Source organism: Phalacrocorax aristotelis, chromosome 1 (assembly GCF_949628215.1).
Source record: "Phalacrocorax aristotelis chromosome 1, bGulAri2.1, whole genome shotgun sequence".
Lineage (NCBI taxonomy): Eukaryota > Metazoa > Chordata > Aves > Suliformes > Phalacrocoracidae > Phalacrocorax > Phalacrocorax aristotelis.
In genome coordinates this window covers 25150413-25168862 of record NC_134276.1, presented here as the reverse complement: position 1 = coordinate 25168862, position 18450 = coordinate 25150413, and the positions used below count along the sequence as shown (strand labels likewise).

Genomic DNA, 18450 nt, shown 5'->3' with positions numbered 1-18450 from the left:
GATTGGCCATTCTTTCACTAGGAAGAGTTCCCAAGAGGGTAAACTTCTGTGATGTGGACACATTTCCATGGGAAAGGAGTCTAGCTGCTCAACTCATTTCACACTGGTTGCAGAAGGGTTTTTAAACAGCAGTGATTTTCATGCACTACTGAGATAGGCAGGGTCACACCATCAGTCTGCCTCTCTACTTCACTATCAGTACTACAAACCACCCAATAGCCCATTAAATACATACATTGCAAAATTCTTTCATTTTATTATTTTCTCACTCCTTCCAACAAATGGAAGGATACAGGCTCTCCAGCTAGCTACCATACTAGTTTCCAGTTTCCTTTTCAGTCAGATGCACCTGCCTGCTCACATTCTAACAGGACAGAAATACTTAATTTTCAATCATATTCGTACCTTTGGCTAACATGTGTAGCATAACTTCCTCACACCATCACAAAAGAACTCTACTACAAAATATAGAAAAAATTTCCACAAGAGGTGTAACAACTCTAGAGAAACTGAACTTGAAGCCTGGAAGCTGTGATCCCATTTTACTTAGCACGAAAGTAGTTACATTTACTTACCAGTTACATTTAGCTTTAATTTCACATTTGAGAATTGAGAGTTCTTAGCCAAGGGACTGTGTCAAATGGTATTCATAAATTTCTATTTACTTCTTATGAAATACTGTAATGTTGAAACATCAATGCATGAGCAAATCAGTAAAGATATTTTTATAATGGATTACTAATATCATAACTCTGTTTCTGCATATGTTTATTTGCATGGCTCCCTGATGGCTCATGTGCTGGTTTTGGCTGAGAGGGGTTAATTCTCCTCACTGTGGGGGTCGGCTACCTTTCCAGCTTCCCGCGCTCTGCCGCGTGGCGGGGGGGGGGCTGGGAGGGGCAGGGCCATGGTGGGGGCGGCTGACCCCGACTGGCCAATGGCAGGTTCATTCCATACCATGTGACACCATGACCAGTATATTGAGGGGGGGGCAGTGGCAGCGCGGAGGCGGCGCGGCGCCGGGTCGGCGGGCGGCTGCGGCGCGTGCGGTTTGTTCCGGCGGTTCGTTCCCCCTCTCCCCTCCCCTCCCTTCCCCCCTCCCCCGGGGCTTTGCGCCTCTCGTTGTTCTCCTTTACATTGCATTTCTACTGTTGTTTCTTTTAATTTTAATTATTAAACTGTTCTTATCCCAACCCACGAGCGTTACCCTTCTGATTCTCTCCCCCATCTACCGGTGGGGAGTGAGCGAGCGGCTGTGTGGGGCTGAGCTGCCGCTAAACCACGACAGCTCCTTAAAGCTGTCTTAACTGAAGTGGCCACCCTGCTGCATACTATTCCTGTCTTAAGTTATTAATTTATTATTGTGAGAATTTCTACTAACTGTAAGCACCAGTCCTCTCACACTTGTTACAAAACATACTAAAGATGTTTTTTGATCAGTTGATGGTTACTGATTTGATTACGCACTTATCCAGTTCTCTTTCATCTCCCTCTTACACTTAGAAAGTTCACAGTGATATATAAAAAAAGTAAAAAATTGTTATGGGCAGCCACAAAATAGATTTAACTTTTAAGCAAAAAATGTATGTGAAATGTCATACTGAAACTGACCCTGGAAGACCCATCAAACATGGTCCTGGCTGTTATTCTTCTGTTTCATTATAGGTTTATTGAAATCAATGTACTAATATACAAAACTTGAGTATTTGATGATTGTGTGTTTTCCAAAAAACCCTATTTTGTCAAAAAATTTCAAACAGAACAGTTGGTAACAGAGTAGCAGAAAAGGAGAATGAGGTATCTTCTTCAACTATATAGTGAAGTATATCACATATATTCTGCCACTGTGCTGTAACCTCCCAATTTAATCTTTCTTGCCTGCTGAACAACAGACTCTTCCCAGATTGCCAATGAATAGACTTAGTGGTAACTATGGTGACTGAATGAGAATTGAACTGTGATCTCGTTATAATAAAACTATTTTACAAGTGTCTAGCTGGGTTTTTTGTGAAAACTAGTATTTATCAACCATGAAAGAGAATGGCTTTGTAATGCTAAATACTCCTGCATGCTAAAAAATTAGGCCACTCACTTTTCATAATGTTAAGTGGCAGGATAAGGAAGGTATCACCCTCCAGTTGAACTGTGTTATGGTCAAGAACAGACACAGCAGTGGGGAAAAAGCATTGCCTCTATGCTCAGGTATATAAGGGAAGACACTGACTATAAAGTATTCCATTATTAGTGGTGAAATTAATGAAGCATGCTTTCCAGTAATCTGTTTCCTACATTCATTATCTCTGCAGTACAGTAATCTTGGCTCTCCTACATAATATTTTTGCAAAGGCAAGAGACAGCACTTGCATGTGTAGTTCAGATCTAAGGCATGTGTTGACTGCCCAGATGCCCATCACAAACCAGACTGTACAAAGGCTGAGTTTCACCTGTCTTTCTCACAGGGGGAGGATGAGGGATTTTTAGAGACACTTTAGGAAGTCAATCATCAAATTTCTACCTACCTCTCAAATTTGGGTGAAATTGGCCAAAATATTCAAAAGCTTCAAAGTTTTGAGACTAATTCACAGACTGTAATTGCCTTGGGCTTTTTTTTTTTTTGTCAGGAATAATAACGAAAAACATATAAAAACCACAACTCTACATCTTCAGCAAAACTAAATTAAAAAGACAGGAGTACATATATACTTAATTTCTTGTTCTGTTGGTCTTACCTAAAAAGAGAGCATGCAGCAATAAAGGGAGGTGAAGAGCCCAATCTTCTCTCACACTGTGATCCACTACCATCTCAGTCATGAATATGACAGCAATATTGCACCTAGAAATTAATCACAGTATCAGTCTGAAACCCCTTGGAGATGGGAAAATGGTAACGTGATGGGTGTTTCTGAAGAAATAAACAACCTCTACATTTTCAAATTTGTAGCATTTCTTATTGATATGATTAATGCTGAAGCACCTTGGTTACACTATTGAGCAGGTAAGTACCCACTACTGAAAAGAACGCTATTACTGTCAATGCAAATTATGTAAAAGACGACTTTCAGAATATGCATAGCCTAGTTAGAATAAAAGATCAAGGGGGGAAAAAGTGCTATGATGACAGCCACAGAGTCTTGGGAAAGAGAAATCTTCCTTTTCTGTTTTAGCTGTTTCTTCAGTCTGATTCTTGTCAGAAAGTGACAAGATGTCCAACATTGTAAATAGGCTTTCCGGTAGAAATCTGGTAGAATTGCAAGTCTTCATTGCATGTTGATTTTAGTACTGGAAATCAGCAGTAATTGAAGGTATGATTTTCAGATGTTCTGAGTGGTAGGACAGTTGGATTGGTGTTGGTCAACCAGTAAGAGGAAGCATCTCACTGTTTGAAATGTCAGAATGAGAAGCTGCTCACCTATGAAGGGGTCCTCGGGGTGTGATGGTCTCTGGGAGGTAGTCCACAAGTGGTGCCCAACATCCTCCATTGTAAGGCATGGGCAGGGGATGTGGTTGTTTAGTTTCAACAATATTCAATAACCAGCTTGTATATGGAGAAACAGGATCATCTGTGTGGAAAAGCATTAAAAGAGGGGGCATAAAAAACAAGTCTGGCTACCTGTTTTGCAGAAATAACACAATAGAGTTTATGATAACATATCTGCTCAGCTGTTTGGAATAATGCGATAAGATGACATGAGGTTTGCAGATTCCTGTGTTCAATAATAAGTGATGCATTTTTAACCCATCTTTCCTACTGCTGGAAATTAGAGATTCTAGGCAGACAGCACTGAAGGGTAGGAGCTACAGCTGAATCCCTGCCGTCATTTAGTAGCTGTGGATCAAGATCACAAAGCAGCAAGCAACAGACTTTCTCTTCAAAAATGAGAGGAAAGTTCAGCCAACGAAGCTGCTGTCAGAAGCCATCTGCTGCAAGGAGCCGTGTACCAGTCCCACATTCTTGCAACTGCTCACCAGTAACCTGCTGAGCACTGCTACAAATGCAGAAGTTAAATGTCCTGAATTAGGAAGGAGGCATAAGGAATGCAAAAATCATCTTCAGGATAATTTTGTTCAACCAGGATGAATTATCTTTTGAATTTATCAAAGCTGTATTTAACTTCGTTTCAGTATGACAGCTGCTTATGTTAATAAGCAATAGGCTTTTTTCTTCCACCTGTTTATCTTCAACAATGTGGGCCGAGCAACTTATTTCCAACACTTTCTATCTTCTCTCAGCTGCACAGCTTTGTTCATCTCTCCTGTATTTTGTTCCCCCTCATTATTCTAAATTTTCCCATTGGTCAGTTTTTATTTCCCAGGTCTGGCAGTCTGTGATACACTGCCATGGAAAGTATCCTTTCCAGGCGTGTTCTTGACATACATCCAAACATTGCCTTTTGTGAATTTTTAATGAGAGCATTATTTTCTGCTCTGTTGTTTTGTTACACTTTTGCATTTTAGGTAGGTTTGAAACTCTCAGCACTTCTCTTTTTTTTATCAGCATGTATCCGATGCTTGTTGGCTTTGCCATGGGAAACAAAACTGGTTTGACACCTACAAAAGTATCAGAGCTAGCTTTTTCTAATGCACATAATTTCTTGGTTTTGACAAAACATCTTCAGGTTTCCATATCTTCAGGAGCCCTTCAGTGCAGTAGCTGCTCCTCCAGTTATTACTAAAATGCCAACTTTATCATTCCCATTCTTCAGTGTTAATTTTCCAAGCAGCACTTTAGATCTTTATGATTTAGACCTCTACTTTTTTCTCTCATCCTCTGGAGGATGATTTATTACAAAGAAGAATAAACTGACCTAATAATGTAGCGAAGTATAGCATTTTCACATATTCATCTTCTAAGGATAAACCAGATAATGTTTGCCAGATGCGTTTCACATAAAAAGCACTGCACAGTCACTATTTATTACTACTGTTTTAAGTGTTTCACATAAAACTGCTTCATGGAGTCCACACTAAAGCCTAGCTCCTCACTCATGCTTTCACAGGTTTATGTGCAGACTGAGGAAAAAACAAGCACTTTGCACCTTAACAAACAATCTTTGCTTGAACAAAAGAGTTTCTGTGCTGCAGAGTTGTGTTCCCTATCCTCAGTAATACACATATGCTCAAGTACACTGAAGGGAAGAGAGAAGCCATACCACCAACTCCTTCATAGACTGGCCTGCCTGTCAGAGGGAATAACTTCCTTAAAGGAGGTTGCATTATTTATCTTGTAGAATGACAAACAGTATAAGAATTACTCCTTCTTTTTAGAGTTCTATATAAATGCCAGTAGTTAAGCAAAATGTATTTTATTTTACATCTAAATATTCATATATTTATGGAAGGAATCCCTGTGAGATGCAAACCTTCCATAAATATTCACAGTACTGTGAAGCTTGCAGGTACACACAAGAAAAACAATTTGGGCACTGGCTTGAGAAGAGATTCCAAAAAAGCAAAGAAAATGTCAGTATTTTTTAACCTTTTATTACTTTAAACTCTTGTCAAAACCAGTCACTGTGAAGAATGTTCTGATAATATAAACATGGTTCTGTTTTGAAAGATTGTTCATGCAGATCAGATTAGTGCTGGTGCTCCAATTAACATCTGCTGAAGAATTTTTAGTAGCTGCAGCACTAGAAAGCTATAAGAAAAACAAGACAAGTATACTAAAACCCACTCAGTTTCATATGTTGCACACTTCTTTGTGTATTTAAATACTGCAGTATGTACATACACAATATTTTGTAAATATTGTGCTTCATAAGTATGAAAATGTTATTGATATAATCATCCTTTCATACTGTATTTGACAGTTTCCACATTTTGCAGAAGAGTATTGCCAAAAAATTACTTGAATGAAAGAATACATAAAATAAAAATGACTTGAATTAAAGAATACATAAAATAAAAAAATACTTGAATTAAAGAATACATGAATTCTGAACTTTTTATGTCAAAATACTGTCCCAAAACGGTGTCTGTAGCACCAAGGCAAGACATTATGGCCTCTATATTATTTGACCTGGCTTTATTAAGCCAGAGATGAAAGTCAATAAAAAGGTCTTGCCTTATTCATATTTGGTTAGGACCTAACCAAAATCTGTAGGTTGGCTTCCTTACGATTCACTCCAGAAATGAAGTCAAACCATCCATCTCCTAAAATTTACACTGTCATTCAATAGCTGAAAGAAATATCTTTGTTTTCTTTGGAATCTCTGCTGAGCATCAAGTGTTCATTTATAGTCTGTTCAGCAGAAATACATGAAGAACAGGTGTCTTCAGGAGCCCTACCACACTCTCCCCTCTGAAACAGGTTTGCACAGTGCAGCCAGAAACTGGTTGCAGACAGCAGAGAAAAGCTAAAGTGGAGATAAGACCTCATTTTTGGAAACTCTTGAATCTCTTCTTTATGCTTTTATAACAGCACTTGATTTGGAGGGCAATACTGGTGAAGGGCACAATTCAAAGTACTCGCTGTAATGCTCTTGGAAGTCTTTCCCCTTGCCATGTATGAAAGGTTCAAGGTGATACTCTCTGGAGGATTCTCTGCTGCTGCCTTCTGTGAAGTTCTCTGGCCTTTAAATAGGTTTGACTGAGCCCACGTTAAACAAAGGAAATGAATTAAATGAGGTAAAATAAGGACACACCCTGTATGGTGATGCTACATTACTGTACAGAACTTAAACAGAAAGCCTACACCAGTCATAACAATGTTTTCCTTTCCCACCAAAACACCAGACATGTCATCAAATTGAATAATAGAACTTACTTTTGTCATCATCATAAGATCCTCCGGAGCTATTACTGTACCTTGATTCTAGTCGGGTATGTGCTCTGATTACATTACTGAACCTTCAAATACAAGAAAAACCTTAATTAAAAGCACTGACTGACATTAAACATCTGGATTATATACTTGCTCTACAAAAAAAGCATTTCCTTAAGCATGCATTTTTATAAGGGAGTAGACAGCAATGTGAATGTAATGCTGTTTCTATCCACAGAAGATTTTTGCAGCTAGTTTCTGAGAAGTTCTAACAGTGTGATCCTGTGTCACAAGCTTTTAAAATTTACCAGAGAGAAAATTTTCATGCTGCAAACGTGATTTTCTTGAAGCAAGAAACTGTGCTAAGGTTGAACTGAGACACAAACTGTTCACAGCTAGTATTTTGCCACAGCCCACGCTCATGCGTAAAATTCTGGCAACCTGCTAGAGCAGTAACTGACTGAATATCCTGCGCAGGTATCAAGCAGCAAAAGCTGCAGCAGATCACCCTTCAGTAGAAAAATCCAGCAACTGCCAGAGCAGGTCTAGCAGGGGAGTTAAGAGATATGAGAGCCAGAACAAACTGGCTGTCCTCCAGTTTGCCATAGATCCATAATAAGCTAACTTTTACTGGTGATCTCCTTTGGCTTCCTTCGCCTCCTTGTGCTGTCAGTGTAATCAAGCCTGAAGTGGAGTGAGAGGAGCCATACTGGAGGCTCACACACTAGTGATGATGTAAAAACATTATCATTTCTGCAAAGCTAGGAATTATTTACAAATAGCCACGTTAAAACAACATCAAACTAAACATGATTGAAGGTTCTCTATGCAACATTCAATTCAATTTCTTACTAACATGCATGTGTATTATTGCAGGGTATTTAATTATACAGGGACATATTATGCCGTTTCCAGAGCATGTCTATCTTATAAGGACACAATAAATTCATTGTGGAGGTGACAAAAAGGCATCATGAGCCATCTTAATTCTGCCATTTTCTGTCTATCCCATATCTGATTCTCCTGTATTTTAATAAATTCCCTTAATAAATGTGTACAAACTGACAATTACTGACACATTTATCTGGCAAAGATAAAAGAAGAATAAAGTTAAGGAAAAAATTATGAAGAAATATGCAGAGATTAATTCTATCCTGTATGAAACAAATGGAGAACACGTCATAGAAATTATTTGAGAGCAGGGCATTTTACATCATATTGCATCAACATAAGAACATAGATATCTTCTGATTAGCTTTGTATTATTTTAAAAAATGCCCACATTTGTGAGAATAGTTTGTTTACAATCTATTATCTTCTGTAAATACCATTTAGTATGTCTTGACACATGAAGTCAATATTAACAGTCATTCTAAGATTGATACATCCATTTTGAAGTGCAGATGCACTTACAGCTTCCAGTGTCTTTGCTAATGTAAATGCCAGCAATAAATTCAGGCAAATTATTTTATTTTTTTTTTCCTGAGGAGTCTTTCAGCAGGAATCAGAATACCAATATCAGAAGTTTGTAATCTTCCTTTCATTTTTATCATATAGTGTCTGGGATATTTGAATGCCAAAACCATTTTTGGAGAAATATTTAAAATTTATGTAAGACACGAAAACCTGAAAACACAGTTAGATTTAAAGTATAGCAGGAGATGAGGTTTGCTCAACTTATCTGCAAAACAGCTAAACAAAAATCTAACTTAAAACTATATAGCCATAAACATTTATGTAAAGAATAATAAAATAATCCAGAGGAAAAATGGTTTTCTCTTCCTTTTAAGTACATTTCTAGCACGTACACTGAAAACCATAATTTTGAGTCAAATATTCTTTACTATCAGTTTGAAACCTTACCTAGTAGTAAGATGAGTGCCATTTTTTACTTACATTTAAATTAGCAGACATAACCAACCTGACAAAATGCTACTCATGTTTATAACATGTAGAAGGCAAGCAATTCAAAAGGTCTGAAGTACAGAAAAGTTTACTCACATAATTGTCTCTGTACCTCTAAGCCCTGAACCTATGGAAGGTGTGTTGGACTACTGAAGTGATACTAGTGACTATCAGGAACAACAGACTAATGTAGTACTAATACATTTATTAATTAATGCTATTAGAAGTCACTCAAAGTTCTCTTACAAATATAAGAGGGTTTCAGTGAGAGAAGAAATATATATTTGTCTGTGCTTAAGGATCTGATAGCCCTTAAGCTTTGCATTTATTAATTCATTCATCATTTGTCAGTATGCACCGTAAGTAACAAAGGACTAAATTAAATTTATGATTTCCAAACAAAATATTTTACACAGCTTTCCTTTCTAAGACATTTTATCCAGACAAAGGAGGTGTCTTTGCAATCATGGATACAAATCAGCATACTAAATTTTACTCACTGCCCATGAAATCAAAAGGTGTGATCAAACCTGATTTTTCATAAAGATTTTATAGTCATTATTTGGTACACACTCTTGATTTTCTTTCTCCTTTGTGGATAATTTCTACAAAACCACGATTCAATGTAGGTTTAAGAGATGTTCCTCTGCAATGTATTGTTAAACAACAATCAGGAAGTAGAATCGTGTGAATGTTTTGGGTTTTTTTAAATTTTACATACACTCGTTTTTAAATGGTCTTACTGGGATAACACCACTTAGGATCAGTCTAAGCATCAGAGCTCCTCACAGAACAGTGTAGAACTTTGCCCAACATCTCACCCTTAGCCTAGGAAAACACATACATTTTGGAGAAAAAAGAAACAAACCACAAACCTTTCATCAGTCTCTTTCACCATTCTGTTCTCCTCTACATCAGGAAAACTATCTTGGCCAGCTACAACAGTGTTACTGCTAGAGGTGGTTCCTGTATATGAGATGTCAATAAGAACACCTGTTACATGCAGCAGACAGTATTTGCAAAACAGTAAAAGCCCGTAACTTAATTTTTTTTTTTAGCAGCCACAGTCAAAGTGATCAACCTGCAAGTACTTGCGCATATGAATCAATACTGTTACCTCTACAAACCTGCTTGCATGGCTAAATTGTGCAAAGTTCACATGCTTTGATGGGCAGATTAACATAATGATGCTCTTCCACTCCTTAAACTAAGCTCATTCTCAGGTGACATAACCTATTGTTTTTCAAGAATTTGGCAAAACATTGACTAATTTAAAATTGGCGTTGATGTCTCAAATAGCTTTGACTACTGCAACTTGGAAATAGCATTAGGCTGTTCAAAACAGAACTGACACACATCTGAGGCTCTCAGTTTTCAGGAAACTGCTGCTTTGGTGTATCGGCTGTGATCACAGTATTGATGATGACTTCTTGTTCTGAGAAACTAGGGGTAGAAGAACAACCTCATCTGAGTTCTGAACAGCATCAGACATTGTTAATATCCTATTAAAATAGTTGAGAGGATAAAGTATATGTTTACAAAGCATATACCACATTAGGAATCAAAAAGACCTGTAATTTAGATCTGCAACAAGGCCCTGAAGCTTGCACTTTATATATACACAGATCTGAATGGGAGAAAAAGTAAGAGATTGTTTTGTCAAAGAGATAAAGACTCAAAGAGCAGGTAAGCATAACTGAAAAGTATATTTAGGTCATACCAGAAGCTGCAGCTGAGGCTTTGTTACTGGCAGCAAAACGGTAAAATGGAGGATTATCGCAATGCTGGACTATTGGGTTCACTGGGTCGGTTTGCTGCAGCTCAAAAAGAAGCTCTTCCATTGTCTGAATAGTGTTATTGCGACATAGATATATCGCAACCTTTTTTATCTAGAGAAGAAAATAAGAGTTATTAAACTCTGTCCAAAGTGAATTTCCAAAGAAATCAACACATGCTACACTGCAGTACTGAAAAGATCCAGAATACAAATGTTACTCCCGGACAGACACCACAACCACACAACTGCATCCATCTTGTTCACAAAGAAATTCAGCTGCTCACTTTGATATCAAGATCATTTCCCATCTGTGATCTAATTACTCCAAAATTCTTGCTTACCATCCACAAATAAGCTGTTTAGATATATAACTATATAACATACACACATACAAAACCCACCTGATTTTGTATCTATCATTTAAGGATATCAGCATTAACTCTGAATCACACTCAGGGATTTATAGCTTTGAGTATGTGATTTCCATTGAAGATGAATCTTACTTTCTTGAATGGAGCAAACTTCTCATCTAGAAAGCTAGATCCACCCAAAACTTCACGCCTATATTTCCAGATACAGTTGATGTGAAAGAGGTAGCTGTAGCCACAAAGAATAAGCCAGGCTCTGAGTAGCTACTTATATCTGTAATCAAAGTAATAGCACATGGAAGAAAGGCAGAGCAATTATGTATACAGACTTCATGCATCCTGATTTGAAAAATCTGAGAGTATCATTTATAGAAATTCTGGGAATTTCTATAAATCTTTTAACAAGACATCAAACCTTATTGTATGCACCACAGCAATGAGGACTGTTGAGATACTGAGATCAAATTATACTGAGTTCTGCAGGGGAAAAAGTCCTGTTGGCTTTTAAAAGCAGAGACTCTCTCTGGCTCAAAAACATTTGATTCATAAACTGCTGAAGCTGGGAGAGCATATGGGGAAGCATTCCTCTGTGCTTGCCTTCTTGTTTTTAAAGATGTGCCTAAACAGATGCTTATAGTGGAGCTAATACATGGGACTGAACTGCCTGTTGGCCTCACCAAGTATTGCTGTTCTTATACTCTTAAATACTTCCATTAAAATAACTTCTTGACTGCTTCTCTTTCCTGCTTTTTTTTTTCCCTCTCCTTATCTTTTGCTTAAAGTAGAGAAAGTGCACATATTCAAAGTTCCTTTTACTAATGATGAACATTTCCCAGGGATTTCCCAGATACAAATCCACCTCCTTTCTGAGGCTCATTTCTAGTTGGGCTCACAGTGCCAATTCCAGCTTCTTTCACCCTGGAAGGGGTTGTGTTCCCTACACTCAGTCTTGCTGAAGAAGTTTCTGAACTGTAAATATTCTAAGAAATCTTTCAGTATATATGTGAAAGAAAGGACAGCTCAGCAATTTGCACTGTGGCACTGGGAAAATATGCTTAAAAGAAACATAAGAGAAAGCAATGAACTTAGCTGATTGGGGAAAAAAAATCTAAGTCAGGCATGCTTTTGGTTTGGACCTACACAGGCAGAACAGATGGCTGAAGGCATGAAGCAACTGGTGATTGCCTTGGGGCACAGAGGGCTCCAAAAAGAGATGGGTAATCTGGCAATCTTGCAACTGCGTGGTCTTCTGAGCCCAGGTGAGCTGGAACAGTGCTGATAAACTGTTCAAATTATCTTTATTTGCTAATGTGTATGCGTTATCTACATGATAATGGAAGATACATGTTTATATCAGCAGTCTTGTGTAGTTAGCACAGTTAGGTATGATTCCTTATCTGTAAACTCCAGGGCATTATCAAAACACTGAGCAGATGACAAGCCCAGTGTATTTTCCTACTCCAGACAAAGCTGTCAGTTAAGGGGTGACTCATAGGCACAGTCAGGCTTCCTACAGAAGCTGAAAACTTTTTCAGATTTTGCAAAATCTGAGAATCAGACTTTTACCTCAACATTACAAAACACAGATTAACAGAGTGGCAGAAAACACAGGAACCTTGTCAGCTGCCGCCACCAAGGAAGACCTGACTGTCTTGTTAACAGCCACTGTAAGTCTGTGAAGGAGAGCAGAAAAGTCCCACAGGCAATATAGAAGATGCGGAGCAGATGAAGCTGGAGATGCCAAAACAGACTGCTCTCTTTGGGGAGTAAGAGGACTGTATTGTCCGGGAGGAGGACAGGACTGTGAGAGCCAAGGCTTTGAGGCAAGGCGGTTTGAAGAAAAAAGAAGTGCTATGGGTAGGAAGGGGGTTTGACATAGGCTTCTCAGAGCTGTGGGATGGCAACAGTTTCGGAAAAAGGATGTGTTGAAAGCTCTGGGTTGGCAAGTATCTGGATGTGGGGATGAGGTATGTTAGGGGTCCTGGGTAAGAGGCGACAGGGTTATCAGGCATTTCCAATCAGGCTACAGATTTAGGTTTGAGACATATACTCAGCACAGGACTATGCCTTCCTGTTAGAAAACCGCCCCTATTCCTTTTGTAAACTGTCAGAAATACAACAGCCCTCATTTTCTCTCTTATCTCTATGATTTCCACTTGTTCTCTGCCAACATAACTCCTCCTGATGGAGGCCACCTTTGGGACTCCTCCCAAGTCTGTCATAGATTGTAGGATCAGTCAGCTTGGAAAGAACCTGGGAGGTCTGCCATCTAGTCTCCTGCTCAAAACACGGTCAACATTGAATGGAGACCCTCTGCCACTCTGTCACAATTGATGGAAAGATCTCCATTTCCCTCAAGATACCCGGGATCAACCCCTTTGTCGTCTTCTCATATAAACATTGAGCTTGTTCTTACAGCAACTCCACTTTCAAATCTTTCCTCTTTTGATTAGCTAGGCAACACTGACTTTGCAAATATATGCACTGATTTGAGAATACAGAACAGTAAACGCTACAAATAAAAGGAAACCAACAGGATGTCTATGATACAATAACATCTTGAAAATTTTGGTGGTCTTCTTATTTCCTTTATTCTATTATGCATAGCAGTCATCAAAAACACTTTAAGCAAAGTAGTATTTCAACAACCATAAATGAAGTCTGTTTATGAGGCTTTTTTAGATAAGTTTAATCACATTAACAGTAACTTCACATTTATTTCAGGAAAATCAATAGGAAGAGACTAACTAATAAAACAGCATATTGTAATTGTGCTGGAAAACTTACTAAATTTAGATTCTGCTTCATGCAGCAACCGAGCAATAAAGAACATGGGAATGGTACTATCTTGCTTTTCTCAGACAGCCCTGATTTTATTTTAACTTGAATAATAACAATATCCTGCACAGTTTGACTTGCACATTGCGGGAACAGTTATATAATTCATGACAGCCATGCAAAGGCAAAAAGTTAATATAGTAAGGAGTTTATAAAGGTTAGCTATCTTGTGTCTCTTGAGATGTCCCACAGAGAGCCTTAGTCTGCTAAGGGAGAAAAGAATGTAGCACTTTCTTAAAGCTACACAGTTTTCTGAAGGAACACCTAAATCTTTACAACAAACAAACTAATAAGATTATAGCATGTTATGTCCCATTCATAATATAACATCCACTGATTAAAGGACTCTCAAAATTTAACTAGTAGCTTTGTAAACTAATTGACTATCGAGAAAAATTATAAGCCTTTAGTATTCTTACTTCTTTTCATTTTTCATCCAAATTATTTAACCTCTGAACAGCCATTCTGTCTTTTTAATTTTAAATACATACATAAATTGCATATTTTTATGCATTTCTGACATGAAAATATATTTTTAATAATTTTCTCATTCATTCTGGCAATTTATGGTCACTCCCTGTTACTGGCCTCTTACACAGACATGCAAAGTTGCTCTTTACTTGAGAGGAACCTGCCTCTTGCTTGAAATGAGGTCTGCTCCACTGGTAGAGGCTGAGATTCCCACTCAATTCCTTTCTTGAATTTCACTTTCTTGGCTCATTTATTCCTGTGGTTTAATTTTGTACAGTGTGCTAGAGAATACATTGGCACTTCTTATTTTTGAAACAGAAATTAATTTTATGAAGGTGATAGCTGTTTTCTTCATTAAAACCCGTGCAATCAATAGTAAATAAAATAAAGTGCAAACACTTACATAAGGTAAAAGGATGGTATCACTGCTAACACCACACAAACTAATGAGAAACTGCAGTGTTATCCTAAGGTTGTTACTCCATTTTTCGTTGTTGGCCAAAGCATTCCAGACATTTTCCATCTCTGGTCCAGGAATTTCATCTCCATACTGCAAAGGATCATAGGCATACATTTCTTGAAATATGCAGACCTCCAAACTAAGGCATGATCTTTTAGAGCATTTTGTCATGCAAAAGAACAGTAAAATGCTGTAAGAAGTGACAAAACAATATTTTCAAAAGCTACCTGATAGACTTCAGAGCATAAATTCTATTTAAAAGTATTTAGGTTCAGATCCACAGAAGGACTTAAATCACACACACAAAAAAAGCCTTTCAGGAATGTAAATTCAAAAGGTCATCCTAAAATCAAGCAGTTTATTGGTTTTCATCTTTACAGTTATTCAAGCAACTGAAGTTCTGTTTCTGCATGTCTATATCTAAGTGCTTCAGCCTTCACAGTAGCAAACAATTCGGCACCACTCTCCTCCGTAAATCCTAGCAGACTTAAGCATTAAACAGCCCTTTGCTTTCACATTGGAAACAAGCAGCTTTTGCTCTCTTTTGCAAGACACAACTATAGGAATGGCTCCCTTTGTCCAGTCATCTAAACAGTTAGTCCGTGCATCCAGGATGTGGGACTGTAGAATTGAAGCTGTTCTGTTTCCTATGTAAAATCTTTGGCTCCCACTTCGAGAAGACTGTTTTAACCACTGCACAGACTGATGTTCTGCTTGGAGAGGAGCAGCAATCTCCAGCTCATGCTATTCTACCTAAAATTATTTAATACATCTGCATCTACACTGTAGATGCCCCTGGCATCTATATCTACTTCTCATCTACACTGGCATTTGCAGGTGCCAGTCCCTTTATCACACATCCAGCCTCAAAGCTAGGTCAACCAGTTTGGTTTGAAGAATGCATACTTGTTCATTCTGGAAGAAAAACTTTGTGTGGTTTTGGAAGCAACTTGCTCCAAGGTCTGCTGCTGATAGGCAGTAAAGGTGAGACCGCATCACATCTGTTTTCAACCCATAAAATTCCTCTAACAATATCCTAGAGTCTCCATACCATTAGATAATTCACAAGCCAGTATCATGCCCTGGATATACAACAAATATAAAAAAAACATTCTGGTGGGCTGAAGCACAGCCTCCACATCAGTTCAGACATTCTTATATGACAAAATGCACACAACATAACAATTATATTTTACTTACAGACCCTCAATACGAGGAAAGATCTAGAACCAACTTCTACGTAACATGGATACATACTGCTCAAGAGAGGATTAACCCTGAGCAGGAAAGTAAATGTGAACTACTCTCTTCCATATGACGTAGGTACCAGGCATTACTTCCTGAGGTTTATGTATTCAGCGGTTTAGACATAAATACTGAAGCTGGCAAAAGCAGTGCCAGAGCAGACACAGCACACTAGTATAGCAGCCTGCAACTCCGCAGGGAGAAGGAAAAGATGGATTCCCAGTACCTTCTTCACCAGCTGCTGAGGCATTTTACATAAAAAAAGAACTGGGAAAAAAGGAATCCCTGGTCCTTTATCAGGACCTGGAATGTAAAATATCTTCCTTTCTACAAAAGAATGCTTTAACTAGCACCTTAGACATTTATAGTAATTTTTTCCTTTTCTCTCTCAAAGAATATTTAAATGTTTCCTAGAAAGTACAAGAGCTTCAGTAGGACAAATTCCAGGTGCTCATTCTCACCCCAAAATAAACTTTCATCTGCTGGCTTAGACATTAACCTGGGAGGTTATACAGGAACGAACTGAAATTAGTTCCCCTATAACTAATCCTTAATGCTCTCACTATTAAGCTTTTTTTTTTTTCAAAGGGTAAAACACTTTTCTTTGTTCATGTTTTGAAAGAGAACAGTTTTAGCATTGTCCTTAAAAGAAAAAGTGAAGGAACTTCTTCAAAAAGGAGGTTGTGTCTGATTAGTACAGACTGTTCCAGTGCAAAATTTCTGGTATCAGAGGGTAGAAACCCAAGTACCTTTTGCTTAAGAAACCTAAGTTTGAATATTTCAGAAATTGTTTTACAGGTTGGTTTTTTTGTTTCTTTTGCTTTTTTACCTTGGCTGTCATATACATGAGATTATTAAGAACGAGTGAGGTGGCCTCAGGAGACCCCCAGCCATTGCCTTTTAGTCCACTTGTGACTGTTATTTCCCCATCCTTGTCCTTCAGTTCATCTTCTGGAGTGGTAGGGCTTGAACCAGGGAGGAGCAGTCTGTTGTCTACAAGTTCAATATTATGAAGCCATGGTAGCAGATAGGTAAGCATGATCTGTCTTCCATTTGGATGTGTTGTTGGAAATCGCTGGCTTACCTCTAAAATAGTAAAAGTTGAAAAGGACAACATGTTGGTTTATGAAGGAAACCTTAAATACACAGTTTAAATCAGATTTCTGATATGGTTTAGGCCACCTGCTGGTTTTTACCTTGCAAACCACAAGCCTACAAAAGCATGTACTTGAGATTCCTGAAGAGAAACATTAATTTAGTGGTCAGTAATAGCAAGCAATTGGTCAGGTCTTCAGTCTAAAACAACTAACATAGTCTGGGCTTAGAAACAGAAAGTCACCCCTTGTTACCGTGCCATACTATGTATTAAGTGAAACAGATGTCAATAAAGAGGAAAAGGATAATTCAGTTACTGGCTGTTATTCTAGAATTTCAAGAGCTTTTGGAGAATTACAATAAACATGCAAAAGTGTTCTGCAGAATTACAAGTGCCCCTCAGCCTCCACGTTTCTAAGCTATAGTTTAAATTTAAGGCACTTATTATACTGAGCTTACAAAAACACCTTGCATATATTTGGAGTCTTTTTTCCTGTGGGGAGGCCTATAAAATTCATAGTTGGCTGCCAGTCCAGGAGTGGCACATACAGCACTTTACATAGTTTGTATAAAAAGAACTGGTACTGTAAGGGAAGGGATTTGGAAAATATGGGATAAGAAATACAGTGACAGGCTTTCTGCCAAGGTGAACCACATTAACTCTCTTTACCAGAATTCTTCTGTAAAATCAGTACAGTTTACATTTATTTCCTTTCCTCACTGCCTGGTTTTTAAAATCCTCAAGACATAAACTGTTCTCTCTTCTTATGTTTCTAGATGTAGAGAAAGGGGGTCTGATTTGGACTGTGTATCTGAGTTCTTTCAAATGACGTAGCCACTACAGCGACATGAGTAGATGGTAACAGTAATAATGAACAACATTTGCGCTTTTTTTAAGATAAATGAGCCCTCAGAATTTCCCTTCAACAGTTATTTATAACTCATGGTATCTTGGGCACTAAGAAATGGATGATATATTGTTCCTTTATGCTTCCTCCAGCCCCTACAGACTGAGTAAAAACAACAGAAAGGGTTTTTAAGAGCCAGTAAGAATTCCCACGATTACAGACACTGATTTCTGTTATTTAAAAACTAGAGCAACACATGAGGTGGTTTAAACCAGACAGATAGGTCTCAAAACATAATTGTTCCCAGGAATGGTCTCAGAGTGGGCATATTCTGAATGGTGCTCCTGCAGGTCTGATTCTTTAACATTTTTTTTCAGTAATCCTGACAAAATATATTCCTGACAAAATTAAAACGATACTATTGACTTGCAGATGTGGCAAATAACAGAAGGTAGAGATCACTCTGAATGAGTGATTTGAATCATTGGTAAAATTGGACACAAGCAATCAATCTTCCCAAAGTTAATGCCTTGTTTATATAAAATGAAGAATTCTGTCCTCACAAGTATCATCTATATAAACGTATGTATAAGAAGAATCGCTATGTTTAACATGAAGACCCATTATAGTAGAGTTTGCCAATGTCACTTTAACTTATCCAGGGCCCTTGTAATTTCAAA

The 18450-nt window shown here is 38.0% G+C and overlaps 1 protein-coding gene across 3 annotated transcripts in view; it reads right to left on the bottom strand.

Annotated features, from left to right (window-relative positions):
* The window catches only part of FRY (FRY microtubule binding protein), a 199589-nt gene that overhangs the window by 53368 nt on the left and 127771 nt on the right, over nt 1-18450 (bottom strand). For all 3 annotated transcript variants that reach the window (XM_075084765.1, XM_075084750.1, XM_075084760.1), the window contains exons 32-38: nt 16657-16913; nt 14526-14672; nt 10389-10557; nt 9544-9634; nt 6767-6849; nt 3410-3560; nt 2730-2833 (exon numbers count right to left, since the gene is read on the bottom strand). In XM_075084765.1, coding sequence (XP_074940866.1) covers nt 2730-2833; nt 3410-3560; nt 6767-6849; nt 9544-9634; nt 10389-10557; nt 14526-14672; nt 16657-16913 — 1002 coding nt within the window. The remainder of the gene's footprint in view (nt 1-2729; nt 2834-3409; nt 3561-6766; nt 6850-9543; nt 9635-10388; nt 10558-14525; nt 14673-16656; nt 16914-18450) is intronic.